General features: G+C 42.3%; 1 protein-coding gene and 1 long non-coding RNA gene across 2 annotated transcripts; one reads left to right on the plus strand and one right to left on the minus strand.

Annotated features, from left to right (window-relative positions):
• Positions 1-385: 385 nt before the first annotated feature.
• LOC117130948 lies at positions 386-1,565 on the minus strand. Its single transcript, XM_033283472.1, has 2 exons — positions 844-1,565; positions 386-442 (listed from the first exon to the last, which is right to left on the minus strand). The coding sequence occupies exons 1-2, from the start codon at positions 1,394-1,396 to the stop codon at positions 435-437; spliced, it is 561 nt and encodes a 186-aa protein (XP_033139363.1). The 5' UTR covers positions 1,397-1,565; the 3' UTR covers positions 386-434.
• A 5,249-nt stretch (positions 1,566-6,814) lies between these two features.
• On the plus strand, positions 6,815-10,121 carry LOC117130947. Its single transcript, XR_004454208.1, has 2 exons — positions 6,815-6,900; positions 9,843-10,121. It is a non-coding gene; the product is annotated as an uncharacterized LOC117130947 (long non-coding RNA).
• The last annotated feature ends 13,677 nt before the right edge of the window (positions 10,122-23,798 follow it).

Below are 23,798 nucleotides of genomic sequence, written 5' to 3' on the forward strand. Positions count from 1 at the left end.
CTGGTTAGATACATAAGATTGGAAGTTTTTAAATGCATCAAAACCTATCCTTTGTTTTAATGAGTGTTATCCAGGTGTATTTAGATTTCTCATCTATAAATGTGACAAAGTACTTGTAATTATCTCTAGATAAGCAGGGAGCAGTCCATACATCAGAGTGAACAAGATCAAAACACTTATCATAGATAGTAGTAGATCTTTTAAAAACAGTCTTACAATGTTTTCCCAAAATACAAGCCTCACAATCATTATTTTTAAACATGACACCTGGAAACATTAAGCTTAAGGCTCTAACATGTGGATGTCCTAGCCTAGAATGCCATAATGCACCTTTACTTAAAACAGAACTCAGCAAACAACTAGAAATGGGGTTAATGTCTTCAAGTACATAAAGATCCCCCTTGGTTACTCCTTGTCCGATCAACTTATTGCTCTCAATATCCTGAAATGTCACATTGTTAGGACTAAAGATAACATTGCATTGTAGATCATTGGTACATCTTTTAACAGATAAGAGATTAGAGGTAAAATCAGGCATGTAAAATGCTTTAGAGTTCTTATCAAATAGCTTTAGGTCTCCTACACCTTTAATGGGAATTCTATCTCCATTTGCAATCATTACATGTCCATGAGCAGGTTCTATGTTTTTGATCAAGCTATCATCACTAATCATGTGATGAGATGCACCAGAGTCAACAATCAATGGTTTTATGCCTCTAGCAAGATGAGTTCTAGGTGATTCATTTCTCAGTTTTAATTTCTCAATGATATCTATCAACCTATTCTCATTCCTAGGCATCATGTGAGCAGTATAAGAGTAACCAAGAGTGTTTCCGAATGTACCAGACTCCTTAAGAGCTTTGATGAGGGCATCAATGTCAGATTTGCGGATCACTTCATGCTCCAAACTCTTTGCGGCCGTGTAGTGAGTTGCCATTGCCTTGCCTGCGCTTTCACCCACTTGTGCACTTGAGCCTGCTCCTGATGGACCGGCTTCACTTGCTTCAGTAGACAGGTTAGCTCTGGCTTCTCGATCCTTGTTGAACTTGGCCGGCTTGAGATGGGGATGAAGGATCCAGCACTGGCTCCTCTTGTGTCCCGGCTTCTTGCAGTGATCACAGTTGCCTCCAAACCTCCTCTCATCACCATACTTCCTCTCATCAGTTTTGTATGCTGCACGGTTAGCTTGCGCTCCTTCCTCAGCCTTGTTGGCTAGAGCTACGTCTCCCTTGCTTCCGAAGAGACCAAGAGACCCTTCATCCTTCTGAAGCTGTGCACACACTTCCTCCATGGATGGAAGACTTGGCATCCTCAGCATGTGTTTGATCACATCATTGAACGGAGGATCCAACGTCAACAGCAACCCAAACACCTGATCCTGTTCCCTCCTCTCCATGAGTAGCTCCTGATCAGCCGTGCTTGGCCTCAATGATTCAAGCTCAGACCACAAGGATCTATACTTGCCCAAATGCTTGGTGAACTCCTCTCCATCTTGTACCAGTGTGTTGATAGCTTTCTTGATCTCATACACACGGTTCAGATTGGTAACGTTCCCAAAAGTCTTTTGGAGTACCTCCCACAGGTGTTTTGGAGTCTCACAGTAGCTGTAGGCTTCCAAGAGATGTTCTTCAAGTGATCCTTGCAGCACAGATAGCACCATCAAGTCATCTTGAATCCACTTCTTTCCATCAGCAACCGCGAGCTCTCTTCCACCTTCTTCCTCACTGGCCACTGGTGCTGGAGCTTCATCTGTGATGTGACCCCATAACCCTAGCCTCCCAATGGCTGTCTTCACAAGCCTAGACCACAACAGGTAGTTTCCCCCACCCTTGAGTGAAATCGGAACCGTAATGACCTTGTTTCCTCCCATCTTGATTTGCTTGAACTTGGTTTAGAATCTAACAAGAAAGAACTTTTATCTGAAGCTGAAGAACACAAGATCTCAATACCACAGCCAACCTGGCTCTGATACCATATGACTTTAGAGAATATGAAAGGTATTGAGAAGTCTAAGAGAGATTTAAGAGAGATTAGAGTGTTTAAGAGAAAGTGTATGAGATTATCATGATGAACTAGAGAGAGAGACTCATAAACTCGTGTGTTACTTTCATTAATCACCAAGAGTTACAATATATAGCTAAGGAAAGACTAGGGTTTCAGCTTAAGAGATAAGGTAAAGCATGTGTAGTCAAAGCTAAAGGGAGCGGATGGTTTGAACTAGCCAATGGAATGCTTCACACACTTTCAGCATATTCCAAGATGCTGATCACTTTACAGCTATGCCAGCCTGTCTTCTCCGCGTCTCCTTTCTTCCTTTCAACGGTCACAAGGCTTCTTAACACTCACTGTAACTCTCCAAAGTAACTTGGGTAAGGATGGTAAGTTTTGCTTGATGATGAAGTCGACCCGGGAAGGTACGGCCTGTACGGCCAGTACGGTCAGTACGGATTGTACGGACTGGTCGACTTCATACCTCATCCTTTCCTTAACCCATCCTTCTCCTAATGCCTCCTTATACCCCAATCACTTCCCTTGCTTATACTCAACTCATTTCAACACATATCAAGATTCTCACAAAGTGATTCATCCTGGTTTGATTGGAACGACGAAGAAGCTGTCTTATTCCCAAACTGGGAAACTGGAATCACCTGATTTGAAAATGGTATAACTTCTTCTTCCCAACTCCTATGAGATTTATTCAACTTCCTGGTGATTCTCCACCACTTTATGTATCCAAATCAAGCTTCTCACAAAGTGAGTCATCCTGGTTTGATTGGAACGACGAAGAAGCTGTCTTATTCCCAAACTGGGAAACTGGAATCACCTGATTTGAAAGTGGGATAACTTCTTCTTGCCAACTCCTATGAGAATTATTCAACTTCCTGGTGATTCTCCACCACTTTATGTATCCAAATCAAGCTTCTCTCAAAGAGATTCATCCTAGTTTGATTGGAACGACGATGAAGCTGTGCTATTCCCAAACTGGGAAACTAGAATCACCTGATTTGAATGTGGGATAACTTCTTCTTGCCAACTCCTATGAGATTTATTCAACTCCCTGGTGATTCTCCACCATTTTATGTATCCATATCAAGCTTCTCACAAAGTGATTCATCCTGGTTTGATTGGAACGACGATGAAGCTGTCTTATTCCCAAACTGGGAAACTGGAATCACCTGATTTGAAAGTGGGATAACTTCTTCTTGCCAACTCCTATGAGATTTATTCAACTTCCTGGTGATTCTCCACCACTTTAGGTATCCAAATCAAGCTTCTCACAAAGTGATTCATCCTGGTTTGATTGGAACGACGATGAAGCTGTCCTATTCCCAAACTGGAAAACTGGAATCACCTGATTTGATAGTGGGATAACTTCTTCTTGCCAACTCCTATGAGATTTATTCAACTTCCTGGTGATTCTCCACCACTTTATGTATCCAAATCAAGCTTCTCACAAAGTGAGTCATCCTGGTTTGATTGGAACGACGAAGAAGCTGTCTTATTCCCAAACTGGGAAACTGGAATCACCTGATTTGAAAGTGGGATAACTTCTTCTTGCCAACTCCTATGAGATTTATTCAACTTCCTGGTGATTCTCCACCACTTTATTTTACACTTTTGTGTATTAGAGCATGATACAAATAATCAGAGATAATCAGATGAAAAGATTCAAGAGATTAAGAGATTTTAGTGAGAGAATAAAGAGAGAGACTCAAAACTCCATTAATTATTAAAGATGAGGTTTACAACATATTTATGTGTGTGAGACAATACATTTCGAAATCAGAGAGATAAGAAAGAGTTTCAGAGCATGTGTAGTCAAAGAGAGCCATCCAAAAGCATCCAATGGGAGTCTTCACATGCTTGATCCCTTTGGCATCTTTTACTAGATGCTGTCTACTTTACAGCATGTCTCCAGCCTCTCTAGCTTGAGGAAACCCTATCCAGACTGCTCCTTCCTTATCCAAGAGCTTCTGGTCGTGGGTAAACTCTCCAAAGTGAAGCAAGATCACTTTCCAAGCTTTAACTGAGTTACCACAGTAAAACTAAAGTTACTGTGGTAAAACTCCAAAGTTACTGTATGCCTCAATCCTCTTTCTCTATCAATGTCTCCTCTCTTTATTACCTCATCTCAACACTCCCCCTTAAGCTTGACCATGTGGAACAAGTCAAGCTTGGAAACCATGAAGACCTCCCTCATTAAAAACCTCACCAAAGAAAACCCATTGGGATAAAACTTTGATGAGGGAAAAAGAGTGGAGACTCCATGGTTAAGGGGCTCAGCTCCTGGGAGTAAGATCAATGATGTTAAGATGAGAGCCTTATGGTATGAAGAGGAGACCTTAGGAAGTGTAGAAGCATTAGAGAGGAAGATGGAAGCATCATGTACGGACTGTACGGATAGGGCAAAGGGTACGGACGATCAGGCCGTACCATCATGCGCAGTTAAGAAGTTACTCAGCTCAGGTAAAGAGTAAACTAGCTAGAGTTACTTTACCTTAAGGCTGAGCTTGATCCGAACGTTGAGAGGATAAGGAGGAGCGCGTCTGACAGTCTGGCAAGAGCTAGAAAGGTAAAGGCGTATTCAAAGATGCCTTACACATGTGGAGACTCTCATTGGAAGGATTCAAATGCGCCCTTAGCTGTATCTTGACTTCACATGCTTTCTCCTTTATGCAATCGAAACCCTAGTGTCTTAAGCTTCATATATAAGTGTAAACACTCTCATTAATAAGATCAAGCAAGTTATGAGTCTCTCTTAGTCTCTCTCAAGTTCTTACTTTTGACTCTTAATCTCATTTTATACTTTAATCTTCTCTAAATCTCTTCTAATCTTTCCTAAATACTCAGATCACTCTAAACATCACTAAAAGTGATATGGTATCAGAGCCAGGTTAGTGAGAGCCTGAGGTCGTGTGAGATTCTTTGAAGCCTCAAGGTTGAAGCTTTGAAGAAACTCTGGTGTGTTCTTGTGTGTTTGAGAGTTTCTGGGTACTTTTCAAGTTCAAGACTGGTTGTGGTGTGTCATCTGAAGCTGTGTAGGTTGAAGATCGAGACGGTGAAGGTTTCTACAAGTCATTCAACTCAAGATAAAGTTTCTGAAGCTTAGAGGGTTCATCATTCAACATGGAGAGTGGGATGAACATGAACATGAAGGTAGCTGTGTGTTTCAAGGGAACCAACTACTTGGTGTGGTCTCGGATGGTGAGAACCACGGTGGGAAGCAAGGGGTTGTGGAAGCACATCACCCCCGGAGAAGCTCCAAAACTCATCACTCAAGGAGAGGATGATGGTGAGGCCGCAAGCAAGGCGGAAGAGAAGTGGCATCAAGAGGACATGCTGGTGATGTCTGTGCTTCATGCGTCACTTGAGCCGGCTATTCTGGATGCATACAGCTACTGTGAGTCTGCTAAGGAGCTGTGGGATACTTTGAAGAAGGTGTATGGCAACACGTCAAACCTAAGCCGAGTGTTTGAAGTGAAGCAAGCCATCAACAACCTTGTACAAGAAGACATGGAGTTCACCAAGCATCTAGGGAGATTCAGGAGTCTCTGGTCCGAGATGGAGATGCTTAGGCCAAGCACAACGGATGCTGATGAGCTTAACAAGAGGAGAGAGCAAGACAAGGTCTTTGGGCTACTCCTCACGCTGAACCCGGCTTACAACGGTCTCATCCAGCACCTGCTTAGAGAAGACACTCTACCTGATCTTGAGGATGTGTGTGCGCGGATTCAGAAGGAGCAAGGCTCCATTGGGTTGTTTGCAAAGAAAGGAGACCTTTCCCTTGCAAGCCAAGCAACTCAAGAGGAAGGTAGTGAAGCTCCACAAGCAAACAAGGCTGCGGCTGCGCATGGGAAGTTTGAGGAGAGGAGGTTCAATGGGAGTTGTGATCACTGCAAGAAGCATGGCCACAAGAAGAGCCAATGCTGGATACTCCATCCTCACCTCAAGCCGGCTAAGTTCATGAAGGACCGTGAGGCAAGGGCTAATGTCTCGGATGGTACAAGTGGAGCTGGTACAAGCAAAGGAAAGGAGATAGATGGGCGTGAGGCAGGTGATGGAAAGTCTCTTGTAGCCTACACTGGAGCATCAAGCAACCGTGGGAACAATGATCAAGAGTATCTAAGGAGATCCGACCTTGATGCTCTCATTAAGATGTTCAAGGAGAATGGTAACATCTTTGGGTATTCTTTTGGTGCTAGGGTGGTAGAGAACTATGAGAATCTAACTAGAACTGATAGGATGCATGAGAGCTTGATAGAAATGGTAAATCAATCTAGGATTGCAAACTTTGCTAGAAATGATCATGCATTCAAACCATCTAGTATCCTTGCGCATATTGCTAGTTCTCATGACATTAAGCCATTAGTGATTGATTCAGGTGCATCTCATCATATGATAAGTGACACTAGCTTAATTAAAAACATTGTGCCAATGAATGGAAATGTACTGATTGCTAATGGAGATAAGATTCCTATTAGAGGAATAGGAAGTCTTAAACTATTTGATAAGGAAACTAAAGCTTTTTATATGCCTGAATTTACATCAAACTTGTTATCTGTTAAGAAATGTGCTACTGATTTGCAATGCAATGTTATATTCAGTCCTAATGATGTGAAGTTTCAGGATATTAAAAGCAGCAAGATGATTGGAAAGGGAGTGACTAAAGGAGAGCTATATTTACTTGAAGATCTCACTCCTGTTTCTAGATATAGCTGCTCGTTTACTTCTGTTTCTAGTTCTGGTTTAAGTAAAAATGCATTGTGGCATGCTAGATTAGGACACCCTCATAATAAGGCTTTAAAACTGATGTTGCCAGGTGTTTCCTTTGAGAATAATGATTGTGAAGCTTGCATTTTAGGCAAGCATTGTAGAACTGTCTTTACCAAGTCTACTACTGTTTATGAAAAGTGTTTTGATCTTATTCATTCTGATGTTTGGACTGCACCTTGCCTATCTAGAGAAAACCATAAGTATTATGTAACTTTCATTGATGAAAAATCCAAATACACCTGGTTAACCTTAATTCCAACCAAAGATAGGGTACTTGATGCATTTAAAAATTTTCAATCCTATGTGACTAACCATTACAATGCCAAGATAAAGATTTTCAGGTCAGATAATGGAGGAGAGTACACGGGACAAGCATTCAAGCTACACCTAGCTCAGCATGGAATCTTCATCAGACAAGCTGTCCCTATACACCACAACAGAATGGTGTGGCTGAGAGGAAGAACAGGCATTTGATGGAAGTAGCCAGGTCCATGATGTTTCAATCCAATGTGCCTAAGAAGTTTTGGAGTGATGCTGTTGCTACGGCGTGTTATCTCATCAACAGGACACCAACTCTGATCCTTCAAGGACAATCACCATTTGAGGTACTGAATCAGTACAAGCCTTCTCTCGAGCATATGAAGGTCTTTGGGTGTTTGTGTTTTGTGATGGTGCCTGGAGAGATAAGAAACAAGCTAGAAGCTAAGAGTTCAAAGGCAATGTTCATTGGATACTCATCAAGTCAGAAAGGATACAAGTGCTATGATCCTAACACAAGGAGAGTGTTAGTATCTAGAGAAGTGAAGTTTGTTGAAGAGAAAGGATATTATGAGGAACAGATTCAAGAAGACTTGAAGGATCTTACCTCTGATAGAGCTGAAACCTTGAGGATTATCCTAGAAGGCCTTGGAATCAACATGAATCAAGGACATCAAGGGGGGAGAAGCACTACCCCAGTCCCGGATCATCAGACTTCCAACCTTGAGCATGAGGGGGGGAATGAAACAAGAACTCCAAACCGTGAAGAAACAAGTAGAGAAGAGAGTTCTGGCTCTCATGATCAAGCTGTGGAATCAAATGATCAAGAAGAAGGAGCTGAAGAGAGTCAGCTAAGGGAAGAAGGAGCTGAAGCAAGTCAGCTAGGAGAAGAAAGATCTGAAACAAGTGTGCTGCCACAAGAAGAAGAACAAGAGATGGCGCAAGAAGGGCCAGTATTGAGAAGAAGTACAAGGCTGAGAAAGGATCCTTCCAGTTGGGTAAACACAAGAGTGTACTACAATGCCCAAGCTGTGAAGCATCCTACTCAGGCCGTGTGTTCTTTTGCTCAATATCCAGAAGCACATTGCGCATTCATGGTAAACTTGGATGAGAATCACATTCCAAGAAGCTATGAAGAGGCAATGGAGGATAAGGAATGGAAGGAATCAGTAGGAGCTGAGGCAGGAGCTATGATAAAGAATGATACATGGTATGAGAGTGAACTACCAAAAGGGAAGAAAGCTGTGTCTAGTAGATGGATCTTTACAATCAAGTACAAGGCTGATGGGTCGATTGAGAGGAAGAAGACTAGACTAGTAGCTAGAGGGTTCACTCAGACATATGGAGAGGATTACATTGAAACATTTGCACCAGTGGCCAAGCTACACACCATTAGGATTGTTTTAAGCTTGGCTGTGAACCTTGGATGGGGATTGTGGCAAATGGATGTAAAGAATGCATTTCTACAAGGAGAACTTGAGGATGAAGTCTATATGTATCCTCCATCAGGCCTGGAACATCTAGTGAAGAGAGGGAATGTACTGAGGCTAAAGAAAGCTATTTATGGGTTGAAGCAATCACCAAGAGCTTGGTATAACAAGTTGAGCACAACTTTGAACGGCCGAGGCTTCAAGAAGTCAGAGTTGGATCACACTCTTTTTACACTCACGACACCCTCAGGTATGGTTGCTCTCCTTGTGTATGTGGATGATATCATTATCACAGGAAGTGATAAGGAAGGTATCAAAGCAACCAAGGAGTTTCTAAAGACTATGTTTGAAATCAAAGACTTGGGAGAAATGAAATACTTCCTTGGAATTGAGATTTGTAGATCCAAGGAAGGTTTGTTCATGTCCCAAAGAAAGTATACACTTGATCTTTTGAAAGATGCAGGTGCTTATGGAGGCAAGACAGCAAGGATGCCAATGGAGGATGGCTACAAAGTACCAAGAGAGGGGGAGATTGAAGACAGCAAGCCATTTCATGATCCTAAACTCTATAGAAAACTTGTTGGCAAATTGATTTATCTTACCATCACAAGACCTGATATATGCTTTGCTGTGAATCAGGTGAGTCAACACATGCAGCTTCCCAAGGAACATCATTGGCGTATGGTGGAGAGGCTGCTGATGTATCTAAATGGCTCGCCGGATCAAGGGGTTTGGATGGGATGCAATGGAAGCTCAGAAGTGGTGGGCTATTGTGATGCTGATTGGGCAGGAGATAGAGCTGACAGAAGATCAACCACCGGCTATTGCACATTCATTGGAGGCAACTTGGTGACTTGGAAGAGCAAGAAGCAGAAGGTGGTGTCATGTTCAAGTGCTGAAGCTGAGTATAGAGCCATGCTGAAGCTCACAAACGAGTTGGTGTGGATCAAAGGCATCTTGAAGCACTGAGATTGATCAAGCCACTCCAATGACAATGCATTGTGACAATCAAGCTGCCATTCACATTGCATCCAACTCGGTGTTTCATGAGAGAACCAAGCACATTGAGGTTGATTGCCACAAGGTGAGACAGATGATTGTGCTTGGAGTGATCTTACCTTGCTATACGAGAAGTGAAGATCAGTTGGCTGATGTGTTCACCAAGGCTGCAAGACAAAAGACTATGGAGTCCATTCACATTAGATTGGGACTCATAGATCTTGAGAAGAGAAGGAGCTGATCCCCTTAGCTGTGAGATCTTTACTCTTTTTCCCTCATTAAGGTTTTATCCCAATGGGTTTTCCTTAGTGAGGTTTTTAATGAGGAAGATCTCATGGCTGTCCAAGCTTAGACTTTCACAAAGCTAAGCTTGAGGGGGAGTGTTAAGATGAGAGCCTTATGGTATGAAGAGGAGACCTTAGGAAGTGTAGAAGCATTAGAGAGGAAGATGGAAGCATCATGTACGGACTGTACGGATAGGGCAAAGGGTACGGACGATCAGGCCGTACCATCATGCGCAGTTAAGAAGTTACTCAGCTCAGGTAAAGAGTAAACTAGCTAGAGTTACTTTACCTTAAGGCTGAGCTTGATCCGAACGTTGAGAGGATAAGGAGGAGCGCGTCTGACAGTCTGGCAAGAGCTGGAAAGGTAAAGGCATATTCAAAGATGCCTTACACATGTGGAGACTCTCATTGGAAGGATTCAAATGCGCCCTTAGCTGTATCTTGACTTCACATGCTTTCTCCTTTATGCAATCGAAACCCTAGTGTCTTAAGCTTCATATATAAGTGTAAACACTCTCATTAATAAGATCAAGCAAGTTATGAGTCTCTCTTAGTCTCTCTGAAGTTCTTACTTTAGACTCTTAATCTCATTTTATACTTTAATCTTCTCTAAATCTCTTCTAATCTTTCTTAAATACTCAGATCACTCTAAACATCACTAAAAGTGATAAATGAGTCCAAGCCTGGATAGTATGGACTCCATTGTCTTCAATCTCGCTGCCTTGGTAAACACATCTGCAAGCTGATCTTCACTTCTTGTATAACATGGCAGAATCACTCCTAGGATAATCATCTGCCTCACCTTATGACAATCCACCTCTCTGTGCTTTGTTCTCTCATGAAACACTGAGTTGGAGGCAATGTGGATAGCTGCTTGATTGTCACAATGCATAGTCATAGGAGTACTCTGCTCAATCTCCAAATGCTTCAAGATCCCCTTGATCCACACCAACTCGTTTGTCAGCTTCAACATGGCTCTATACTCAGCTTCAGCACTTGAACAAGAGATAACCTTCTGCTTCTTACTCTTCCAAGTAACCAAGTTCCCTCCAATGAATGTACAATACCCAGTAGTTGATCTCCTGTCCACTCTATCTCCTGCCCAATCAGCATCACAATACCCAACCACTTCTGTACTGCCATTACAACCCATCCAAACTCCTTGTCCAGCCGTTCCACTCAGATACCTTAGTATCCTATCAACCATCTTCCAGTGATGGACCTTTGGCGCTTGCATATGTTGACTCACTTGATTCACAGCAAAGCATATATCTGGCCTGGTAATAGTCAAGTAGATCAGCTTGCCAACCATCTTCCTATACAGCTTAGCATCCTCAAACAACTTGTTCTCTTCAACCTCCCCCTCACGTAAGACCTTATACCCCTCTTCAAGAGGTGTCTTGGCTACCTTTCCTCCAAGTACATCAGTCTCTTCAGCATATCCATTGTATACTTCCTTTGACACATAAACAAACCCTCCTTGGATCTGCATATCTCAATCCCCAAGAAATACTTCATCTCTCCCAAGTCTTTGATATCAAACACAGACTTGAGGAACTCTTTAGTGGCTTTAATCCCAGCCTTATCACTCCCTGTGATAATCAAATCATCCACATATACCAGTATCACAATGATCCCTGATGGAGTAACCAAAGTGAAGAGTGTATGATCTAGTTCAGACTTCCTGAATCCTCTCCCATTGAGAGTTGTACTCAGCTTCCTGTACCAAGCTCTAGGAGACTGCTTAAGCCCATATATTGCCTTCTTCAATCTCAAAACATTTCCTGGTTTTACTAGATGCTCAAGACCAGGAGGAGGAAGCATGTATACCTCATCCTCTAGCTCACCTTGTAAGAAAGCATTCTTCACATCCATTTGCCACAAATCCCACTCCAAGTTTGTTGCAATGGACAACACAATCTGAACTGTGTGCAGCTTAGCTACTGGTGCAAAGGTATCAATGTAATCCTCTCCATAGGTCTGTGTAAATCCTCTTGCAACCAATCTGGTCTTCTTCCTATCAATCTGTCCATTTGCTAGATACTTGATTGTGAAGATCCATCTACTAGATACAGCCTTCTTTCTCTTAGGCAGCTCACTCTCATACCATGTATCATTCTTGATCATAGCACCTGCTTCAGCTTCCACTGATTCTTTCCATTCCTTGTCTAACATAGCTTCTTCATAAGTCCTTGGTACATAACTCTCATCCAGACTAATCATAAAGGCATAATGCTCCTCTGGAAATTCAGCAAAGGAACACACGGCTTGAGAAGGATGCTCCACAGCCTGGGCATTGTAGTACACTATCGTGTTTACCCAGTTTGAAGGATCCCTCTTTATCCTTGTGCTCCTCCTCAAAGCTTGAACCTGATCTTCAGTTTGCACACTAGCCGGCTCCACTTGCTCTTCTTCTGAACTGGCCGGTCCAACTTGTTCTACTCCACTAGACTGAGCCTCATCCACTTCTCCACTAGACTGAACCTCATCCACTTCTCCACTAGACTGAACATTGTTCTCAACTTGATCATGAAGACCTGAATCTTCTTGGTTTTGCTCTTGCTCACCAGATTCAGTTCCATTCCCCCTCTCATGATCAAGAGGAGTTGTTCTTCCAGCTCCACCAGTCTGATTGGAAGGCTCTCTCCTGCCGGGTTCCTGATCCTGGGACAACCCTATCCCGAGCTTCTCCAACAACACTCTCAGTATTGTTGCCTTATCAGATGGAGCTTGAGACAAATCCTTCAGATTTTCCCACTCCTTTTCTTCATAATAACCTTTTGTTTCAACAAACTTCACTTCTCTAGATACCATCACTCTCCTTGCTTCAGGATCATAGCACTTGTACCCTTTCTGAGTGATAGAGTAACCAATGAACATAGCCTTAGTACTCTTTGCCTCCAGCTTGTTTCTCTGCTCTCCTGGAACCATGACATAGCACACACACCCAAAGACACGTAGGTGATCAATGACAGGTTTGCTCTTGTTCAACACTTCAAATGGAGACAGATTCTTCAATATCTTGGTTGGAACCCGGTTGATGAGATAGCAAGCAGTCTGCACAGCATCACTCCAAAAACGTTTTGGGACATTTGCATGAAACATCATTGATCTAGCAACCTCCATCAAGTGCCTGTTTTTCCTCTCAGCTACACCATTCTGCTGTGGTGTATAAGGACAGCTAGTCTGATGCACAATCCCATGCTTGGCTAGATGACTCTTGAAGGCATTGCTGATGTATTCACCTCCATTATCTGATCTCAGTACCTTCACAGTAGCATTGTATTGATTAGATACATATGCTTGGAAGTTCATAAATGCTTCTAGCACCCTATCTTTAGATGGAAGCAATGTAAGCCAAGTATACTTAGACTTCTCATCAATGAATGTCACAAAGTACTTCTGGCTATCTCTAGACAAACAAGGAGCAGTCCACACATCTGAATGAACTAGATCAAAGCAATGCTCATAAGTAGTTTCTGATGTTGGAAAAACAGTCCTACAATGCTTTCCTAATATGCATGCTTCACACTCCAAGTGATTAAATGACATATTAGGAATTATCAATTCAATAGCACGAGCATGAGGATGACCCAATCTAGCATGCCAAGTAATACTATCAATCTTCTCATAAGTACTACTCAAACACATAGAATCAAAGGGTTTAGAAATCTTAGCCAATTGGAGCTGGTATAGATTATTCTTGCTGTCTCCTCTCCCAATGACCCTTCCAGTCTTCAAATCTTGGAACTCAACATCATCTGGCCTGAATACTACTTGACAGCCAAGATCAATCGTGGCTTTCCTCACAGATACCAGATTTGAAGCAAACTGTGGCATGTAGAAGGCATCTGAGTCTTTGTCAAATAGCTTGAGCTTTCCAACCCCTTCTATTGGAATCCTATCTCCATTGGCTATCATCACACCCCCAGTGGCTTTCTTTACATCACCCATTAAGCTTCTATCACTAATCATGTGATGACTTGCTCCAGAATCAACAATGATGGGTTTGTTGGATGTGGATGCTTTGGCAGGAGCACCTTGTCTCCGGGTCGTAGCCAAAGCATACACATACTTGACAAACTCATCCCATTCATCCTTTGTGACACGCTCATCCGCTCCTTTGGTCTCTAGCTTCCTCATGACCCCACTGCTCCCTACAGATTCTCCCATGTAAACTGAGTAAGAACACTCTCCTATAAGAATCTGTTGTGCTTCTTCTCTGCCCATCTTCATAGTACCATAGCTACCTTGATAACCAGACAGTATGCTTCTCTTCCAACACCTTCCTCTTCTGATCTGAGCCTTAGAACGTCGTCTCAGCCTTCCCTTCTTCCTTTTAGCACCCTCCTTACTCCAAGTTATATCTTTGTTCTCTTCCATCACTTGATGAAGCCTCTGAACAAGTACACACACTTCTTCCATGTTGGGTAGCTTCTCTTCCTTGAGAATAAGCTTTACCAACCAGCCATAAGATGAATCCAAGCTTGCAAGGAGGCTGAAGACAACATCTTGCTCTCGCCACTCTTCTAGCACTCTCGGATCACAACTTCTTGGTCTCAAGCTTTGTAACTCCGACCACAAACATCTCAGCTTCTTCACATGCTGATTGAAACCTTCTTTCCCTTGTTTCAACTCACAGATCATCTTCCTGACTTCATACATCCTCCTTAGATTGATCTTGTTCTCATAAACATCTTCAATCTTCTCAAGAGATATACTTTCTTCAAGACTCAACTGATCTTCACATTTCAACCTTGCTGTCTGACCCCCATCAGCAGCTCTCTCCATTAAAGGTTCTCCCTTTACTTGATTACTCCAAATCTCACAGCTTCCTAAGGCTGTCTTTACCCATCTTGGCCAAACCCACTTGTTTTCTTCTTGAATCTTCACTGCTCCACTAGATTCGTGCTTCATATCCATGTTTCCACCAGAGAATCTCAAATAAACCCAGCCACAAAAGAATAGACAACACACATACCCAGAAACCTCAATAATCCCAAGAACACTCAAGAACACTCAAGAACACTCAAGAACACTCTGATTTTGAGAAAAAGAAATCACACTCACCCCCTTTTTGCCAACCTGGCTCTGATACCATATACACTTTTGTGTATTAGAGCATGATACAAATAATCAGAGATAATCAGATGAAAAGATTCAAGAGATTAAGAGATTTTAGTGAGAGAATAAAGAGAGAGACTCAAAACTCCATTAATTATTAAAGATGAGGTTTACAACATATTTATGTGTGTGAGACAATACATTTCGAAATCAGAGAGATAAGAAAGAGTTTCAGAGCATGTGTAGTCAAAGAGAGCCATCCAAAAGCATCCAATGGGAGTCTTCACATGCTTGATCCCTTTGGCATCTTTTACTAGATGCTGTCTACTTTACAGCCTGTCTCCAGCCTCTCTAGCTTGAGGAAACCTTATCCAGACTGCTCCTTCCTTATCCAAGAGCTTCTGGTCGTGGGTAAACTCTCCAAAGTGAAGCAAGATCACTTTCCAAGCTTTAACTGAGTTACCACAGTAAAACTTGTTAACTTGAAGAAAGCAATGGAGGAGCTAGAGGTGTTGAGTTGAGATGGATCTTGTACAAAGATAGGGCAAGAGCTTTAGAGATTGCCTATCAAGAGTGATGAGGAGTCTAAAGGTGTCCAGAAGTGATCTGATGGATGTTCTAAGCAAGGTCAAAGTCTAGGAGAGACTTAGAAGAGTGTTGAGGAGCAAATGGGCGAGTGTGCAAAGATAGGGCGAGGCTGTACGGCCATGTACGGATCTGTACGGACCGGTACGACCCGAGAGATCACAACTCGCCCATTTGAGATGTTTTGAGATTGTGCAAAGTCCGGGACAAGATGTGCAAGCTTAGGGCGTGATCAGAACATGTCAAGGAGGCTTTGTGCAATCTTAGGGTGTTGGGAGAAGGCCCTGGTCGTTTGGAATCAAGAAGGCATCAAGAAGGCATCAAGAAGATGCTTTGTGGAGGCAAACAACCAATGGGAGCTTCCTTGTGTGTGATTGGCTAGTTCTGGTCTTGGACAGGCTGTCTCTTGCTGTAAAGAGAAGGGAGCCACGACCATGAACCTGGACAGATGCATGGGAAGATTAGGAGGAGCCTAAGGAGAGCCAATCACAAGCAAGGAGCCAGCTTGCCTTGGTTTGAATTAAAGTGAACAGCCAACCTTATCCTCACAACTCTTCAGATATTACAAGAAGACCATCTCATCTACACCATCCATTCACTCAAGTTAATATTATCCATTAGATTTAGGTTTCAGATTGTGTAAACCTATTGAGCTTATAAATAAGCATGTAAATGGCGATTTGGAGCATTAAGGGAGTAAGGGGGATTTCCCCTCTCCACTTCATGGAAATGAAAAGTGTTCTTGAATCAGATTCTCTTAATCTCTCCCTTTCTTAGTCTCTAAATCTCTTAATCTCTCAAAGTGTCTTGTTTCTGATTTAAGTAAACACTCTTATCAATCTCTCTTTCTAAATCACCTAGAGCAAGCTCTCATCTTTCTCCATTGGAGTTTATACACACACAAACACAACTAGAGAAGAGAACTCTACAAATCTCACATGGTATCAGAGCCAGGTTCATCAGAACCTGAGCTGAAGCTTCCGCAAACACACTGCTCTCTCCTCAGCTCAAATCCAAACCAGTGAAGCTCTCTCCATCCGGTTCAGCCTCTTATGAAGAAGAAGACTGAAGCTTGGCGAGTCCTCATGGTTCCTCATCCTGTTCTCTTCCTGTCCTGATGGTGGTTCACATTGGAAGCAAAGGTGTATGGACAAGGCCTAGCTATCCTTGTACCAAGGCGCCTTGTCCAAGAGAAGATCACATCCGGTTCCAAAGAAGATGGTGTCAAGTGCTTGGCGCCTAGTGGAGATGAAGAAAGGAGGGGTCTTTGAAGCTGATGGTACAAGATGGAGGCCATGAACTGAAGGTGAAGGAGGTGGGTGACGATCCATACTCCCAAAACCAGCAAAGCATGGCCGGTTTCATGACAGGTTAAGGAACCAATCTGGTTCCTTGGGGTAAACGATTCTTAAAACCTTCTTGATGATGAGCAGATGATTATGATAAGTTGTGTGTTGTGATGTGATTGAAAACCTGAGGATTGTTTAAGGATTGCTAAATGAAAATGAATTTAGAATCTATCCCAGGATGCTTAAAAGAGACTTGTTTGGTGATTGAGATTGATTTTAAAATGCTTAGCTCCGGTTCATTGTAGTGCTTGTTGTGATTGATTGAATCTGCTTGCATACATGAGTAAAAACCGACTGAAAGTTAGTGCATAGTGGCTTGAAGTTACCTTACATTGAGGCACTAGATTAATGTCTAGTAGCTGAGTAAAGGAGCTGTCAAAAATTGCCTAAGTGTCTTGTAATGAATCTGTAGGATCATACTAGAACTTAGAGAGCTGAGCTTGCAATGATTTGAAATGGATGTCTTGTTTGATCTTGCATTGCTTTAGTGAGACATTGGTGTTCAAGCTTGATGTGGAATCAAGGACTGACCCAATGCACCTATGTCTAATCTTCTCTGGAGGTTGAGTGGTGTTTCAGGTGCACAAGGAGTGTTCTTAGTTCTTCACCAATCCAAGAGAAAGAGGAAGGCATTGCCCATTGTCATGAGCAATGGAGAGCGGTTACTGAAGTGGTTATGTGCCACTGGTTAGTGAAGACTCACGGCTGCTCACTTCCAAGCTTGGACCCTCATTCTATCCAAGCTTGAGGAGGGGAGTTAAGTGAGCAGAAGAAGAAAGTTCCACAAGAGCATTCCCTGAAGATGGCGAGTTGAAGAAGTGCTGCAAGGGTCTGATGGTGTGATCATGAAGCTGCTCTCCCAAGCTTGACTTGTTCCACATGGTCAAGCTTGAGGGGGAGTGTTGAGAAGACTTCAAATGATCACAAAGGTGCCGGTTCAAGAAGGTGGACGGCAGTGAGCAAACGTAGAGAATCAAGAAGCTCTCCTTCCAAGCTTGACTTGTTCCACATGGTCAAGCTTGAGGGGGAGTGTTGAGAAGACTTCTTGATGAGAGCACTTGGCGGTTATTCAAGAAGAGGAGCAGACCGGTTTGTGAAGCAAGATGGAGGATGGTGAAGCAATCTCCAAGGCGGCCAAAGCAGAGCCGCCTTGGTACTACAGGCTGAGGCATCCGACCATGAAGCTTTAGAACAAGGTGGAAACTCTAGAAGAAGAAGCAGCCAAGGCTCAGCTATTACTTGATACTCTTGAGAGGATGATCTGAAGGTTCCATTCTAGTCATCTAGCAAGCCGGTTAGGTGAAAGGGGAAGTGAAGGAGATCAGACCGTGAGATGAGTACAAGATGAAGAGTGATGAGCAAGAGAAGATGTGATCTACCTTGCATCACAAGAAGGGGCCGTGATCCAGAGTCTTTGTGTCCCTTACATTGTTGGTAAGGCACAAAGACTCACTGGCCAATCCCTAGGCCTTGGAGGCTTTACTCTTTTTCCCTCATCAAGGTTTTGTCCCAAAGGGTTTTCCTTGGTGAGGTTTTTAATGAGGAAGTTCTTCAAGGTTCCAAGCTTGACTTAGGATCAGCTAAAGTCAAGCTTGAGGAGGAGTGTTAACTTGAAGAAAGCAATGGAGGAGCTAGAGGTGTTGAGTTGAGATGGATCTTGTACAAAGATAGGGCAAGAGCTTTAGAGATTGCCTATCAAGAGTGATGAGGAGTCTAAAGGTGTCCAGAAGTGATCTGATGGATGTTCTAAGCAAGGTCAAAGTCTAGGAGAGACTTAGAAGAGTGTTGAGGAGCAAATGGGCGAGTGTGCAAAGATAGGGCGAGGCTGTACGGCCATGTACGGATCTGTACGGACCGGTACGACCCGAGAGATCACAACTCGCCCATTTGAGATGTTTTGAGATTGTGCAAAGTCCGGGACAAGATGTGCAAGCTTAGGGCGTGATCAGAACATGTCAAGGAGGCTTTGTGCAATCTTAGGGTGTTTGGGAGAAGGCCCTGGTCGTTTGGAATCAAGAAGGCATCAAGAAGGCATCAAGAAGATGCTTTGTGGAGGCAAACAACCAATGGGAGCTTCCTTGTGTGTGATTGGCTAGTTCTGGTCTTGGACAGGCTGTCTCTTGCTGTAAAGAGAAGGGAGCCACGACCATGAACCTGGACAGATGCATGGGAAGATTAGAGGAGCCTAAGAGAGCCAATCACAAGCAAGGAGCCAGCTTGCCTTGGTTTGAATTAAAGTGAACAGCCAACCTTATCCTCACAACTCTTCAGATATTACAAGAAGACCATCTCATCTACACCATCCATTCACTCAAGTTAATATTATCCATTAGATTTAGGTTTCAGATTGTGTAAACCTATTGAGCTTATAAATAAGCATGTAAATGGCGATTTGGAGCATTAAGGGAGTAAGGGGGATTTCCCCTCTCCACTTCATGGAAATGAAAAGTGTTCTTGAATCAGATTCTCTTAATCTCTCCCTTTTTAGTCTCTAAATCTCTTAATCTCTCAAAGTCTCTTGTTTCTGATTTAAGTAAACACTCTTATCAATCTCTCTTTCTAAATCACCTAGAGCAAGCTCTCATCTTTCTCCATTGGAGTTTATACACACACAAACACAACAAGAGAAGAGAACTCTACAAATCTCACAAAACTAAAGTTACTGTGGTAAAACTCCAAAGTTACTGTATGCCTCAATCCTCTTTCTCTATCAATGTCTCCTCTCTTTATTACCTCATCTCAACATTTATGTATCCAAATCAAGCTTCTCACAAAGTGATTCATCCTGGTTTGATTGGAACGACGATGAAGCTGTGCTATTCCCAAACTGGGAAACTGGAATCACCTGATTTGAAAGTGGGAAAACTTCTTCTTGCCAACTCCTATGAGATTAATTAAACTTCCTGGTGATTTTTCCACTTTATGTATCCATATCAAGCTTCTCACAAAGTGATTCATCCTGGTTTGATTGGAGCGACGAAGAAGCTGTCTTATTCCCAAACTGGGAATCTGGAATCACCTGATTTGAAAGTGGGATAACTTCTTCTTCCCAACTCCTATGAGATTTATTCAACTTCCTGGTAATTCTACACCACTTTAGGTATCCAAATCAAGCTTCTCACAAAGTGATTCATCCTGGTTTGATTGGAACGACGATGAATCTGTGCTATTCCCAAACTGGGAAACTGGAATCACCTGATTTGAAAGTGAGATAACTTCTTCTTGCCAACTCCTATGAGATTTATTCAACTTCCTGGTGATTCTCCACCACTTAATGTATCCAAATCAAGCTTCTCACAAAGAGATTCATCCTGGTTTGATTGGAACGACGAAGAAGCTGTGCTATTCCCAAACTGGGAAATTGGAATCACCTGATTTGAAAGTGGGATAACTTCTTCTTGCCAACTCCTATGAAATTTATTCAACTTCCTGGTGATTTTTCACCACTTTACGTATCCAAATCAAGCTTCTCACAAAGTGATTCATCCTGGTTTGATTGAAACGACGATAAAGCTGTCCTACTCCCAAACTGGAAAACTGGAATCACCTGATTTGATAGTGGGATAACTTCTTCTTGCCAACTCCTATGAGATTTATTCAACTTCCTGGTGATTTTCCACCACATTATGTATCCATATCAAGCTTCTCACAAAGTGATTCATCCTGGTTTGATTGGAACGACGATGAAGCTGTGCTATTCCCAAACTGGGAAACTGGAATCACCTGATTTGAAAGTGGGATAACCTCTTCTTCCCAACTCCTATGAGATTTATTTAACTTCCTGGTAATTCTCCACCACTTTAGGTATCCAAATCAAGCTTCTCACAAAGTGATTCATCCTGGTTTGATTGGAACGACGATGAATCTGTGCTATTCCCAAACTGGGAAACTGGAATCACCTGATTTGAAAGTGAGATAAACTTCTTTTTCCACTCCTATGATTTATTCAACTTCCTGGTGATTATCCACCACTTTATGTATCCAAATCAAGCTTCTCACAAAGAGATTCATCCTGGTTTGATTGGAACGACGATGAAGCTGTGCTATTCCCAAACTGGGAAACTGGAATCACCTGATTTGAAAGTGGGATAACTTCTTCTTGCCAACCTATGAGATTTATTTAACTTCCTGGTAATTTCTCCACCACTTTAGGTATCCAAATCAAGCTTCTCACAAAGTGATTCATCTGGTTGATTGGAACGACGATGAATCTGTGCTATTCCCAAACTGGGAAACTGGAATCACCTGATTTGAAAGTGAGATAACTTCTTCTTGCCAACTCCTATGAGATTTATTCAAATTCCTGGTGATTATCCACCACTTTATGTATCCAAATCAAGCTTTTCACAAAGAGATTCATCCTGGTTTGATTGGAACGACGAAGAAGCTGTGCTATTCCCAAACTGGGAAACTGGAATCACCTGATTTGAAAGTGGGATAACTTCTTCTTGCCAACTCCTATGAAATTTATTCAACTTCCTGGTGATTATCCACCACTTTATGTATCCATATCAAGCTTCTCACAAAGTGATTCATCCTGGTTTGATTGGAACGACGAAGAAGCTGTCTTATTCCCAAACTGGGAAACTGGAATCACCTGATTTGAAAATGGGATAACTTCTTCTTCCCAACTCCTATGAGATTTATTCAACTTCCTGGTGATTCTCCACCACTTTATGTATCCAAATCAAGCTTCTCACAAAGTGAGTCATCCTGGTTTGATTGGAACGACGAAGAAGCTGTCTTATTCCCAAACTGGGAAACTGGAATCACCTGATTTGAAAGTGGGATAACTTCTTCTTGCCAACTCCTATGAGATTTATTCAACTTCCTGGTGATTCTCCACCACTTTATGTATCAAAATCAAGCTTCTCTCAAAGAGATTCATCCTGGTTTGATTGGAACGACGAAGAAGCTGTGCTATTCCCAAACTGGGAAACTGGAATCACCTGATTTGAAAGTGGGATAACTTCTTCTTGCCAACTCCTATGAGATTTATTCAACTTCCTGGTGATTTTCCACCACTTTATGTATCCATATCAAGCTTCTCACAAACTGATTCATCCTGGTTTGATTGGAACGACGATGAAGCTGTCCTATTTCCAAACTGGAAAACTGGAATCACCTGATTTGATTGTGGGATAACTTCTTCTTGCCAACTCCTATGAGATTTATTCAACTTCCTGGTGATTCTCCACCACTTTATGTATCCAAATCAAGCTTCTCACAAAGTGAGTCATCCTGGTTTGATTGGAACGACGAAGAAGCTGTCTTATTCCCAAACTGGGAAACTGGAATCACCTGATTTGAAAGTGGGATAACTTCTTCTTGCCAACTCCTATGAGATTTATTCAACTTCCTGGTGATTCTCCACCACTTTATGTATCCAAATCAAGCTTCTCACAAAGAGATTCATCCTGGTTTGATTGGAACGACGAAGAAGCTGTGCTATTCCCAAACTGGGAAACTGGAATCACCTGATTTGAAAGTGGGTTAACTTCTTCTTGCCAACTCCTATGAGATTTATTCAACTTCCTGGTGATTTTCCACCACTTTATGTATCCATATCAAGCTTCTCACAAAGTGATTCATCCTGGTTTGATTGGAACGACGATGAAGCTGTCCTATTTCCAAACTGGAAAACTGGAATCACCTGATTTGATAGTGGGATAACTTCTTCTTGCCAACTCCTATGAGATTTATTCAACTTCCTGGTGATTCTCCACCACTTTATGTATCAAAATCAAGCTTCTCTCAAAGAGATTCATCCTGGTTTGATTGGAACGACGAAGAAGCTGTGCTATTCCCAAACTGGGAAACTGGAATCACCTGATTTGAAAGTGGGATAACTTCTTCTTGCCAACTCCTATGAGATTTATTCAACTTCCTGGTGATTTTCCACCACTTTATGTATCCATATCAAGCTTCTCACAAAGTGATTCATCCTGGTTTGATTGGAACGACGATGAAGCTGTCCTATTTCCAAACTGGAAAACTGGAATCACCTGATTTGATAGTGGGATAACTTCTTCTTGCCAACTCCTATGAGATTTATTCAACTTCCTGGTGATTCTCCACCACTTTATGTATCCAAATCAAGCTTCTCACAAAGTGATTCATCCTGGTTTGATTGGAACGACGAAGAAGCTGTCTTATTCCCAAACTGGGAAACTGGAATCACCTGATTTGAAAGTGGGATAACTTCTTCTTGCCAACTCCTATGAGATTTATTCAACTTCCTGGTGATTCTCCACCACTTTATGTATCCAAATCAAGCTTCTCACAAAGAGATTCATCCTGGTTTGATTGGAACGACGAAGAAGCTGTGCTATTCCCAAACTGGGAAACTGGAATCACCTGATTTGAAAGTGGGTTAACTTCTTCTTGACAACTCCTATGAGATTTATTCAACTTCCTGGTGATTTTCCACCACTTTATGTATCCATATCAAGCTTCTCACAAAGTGATTCATCCTGGTTTGATTGGAACGACGATGAAGCTGTCCTATTTCCAAACTGGAAAACTGGAATCACCTGATTTGATAGTGGGATAACTTCTTCTTGCCAACTCCTATGAGATTTATTCAACTTCCTGGTGATTCTCCACCACTTTATGTATCCATATCAAGCTTCTCACAAAGTGATTCATCCTGGTTTGATTGGAACGACGATGAAGCTGTGCTATTCCCAAACTGGGAAACTGGAATCACCTGATTTGAAAGTGGGATAACCTCTTCTTGCCAACTCCTATGAGATTTATTCAACTTCCTGGTGATTATCCACCACTTTATGTATCCAAATCAAGCTTCTCACAAAGAGATTCATCCTGGTTTGATTGGAACGACGATGAAGCTGTGCTATTCCCAAACTGGGAAACTGGAATCACCTGATTTGAAAGTGGGATAACTTCTTCTTGCCAACTCCTATGAGATTTATTTAACTTCCTGGTAATTCTCCACCACTTTAGGTATCCAAATCAAGCTTCTCACAAAGTGATTCATCCTGGTTTGATTGGAACGACGATGAATCTGTGCTATTCCCAAACTGGGAAACTGG

This window comes from Brassica rapa, unplaced genomic scaffold (genome assembly GCF_000309985.2).
Source record: "Brassica rapa cultivar Chiifu-401-42 unplaced genomic scaffold, CAAS_Brap_v3.01 Scaffold0745, whole genome shotgun sequence".
In the NCBI taxonomy this organism is placed as follows: domain Eukaryota; kingdom Viridiplantae; phylum Streptophyta; class Magnoliopsida; order Brassicales; family Brassicaceae; genus Brassica; species Brassica rapa.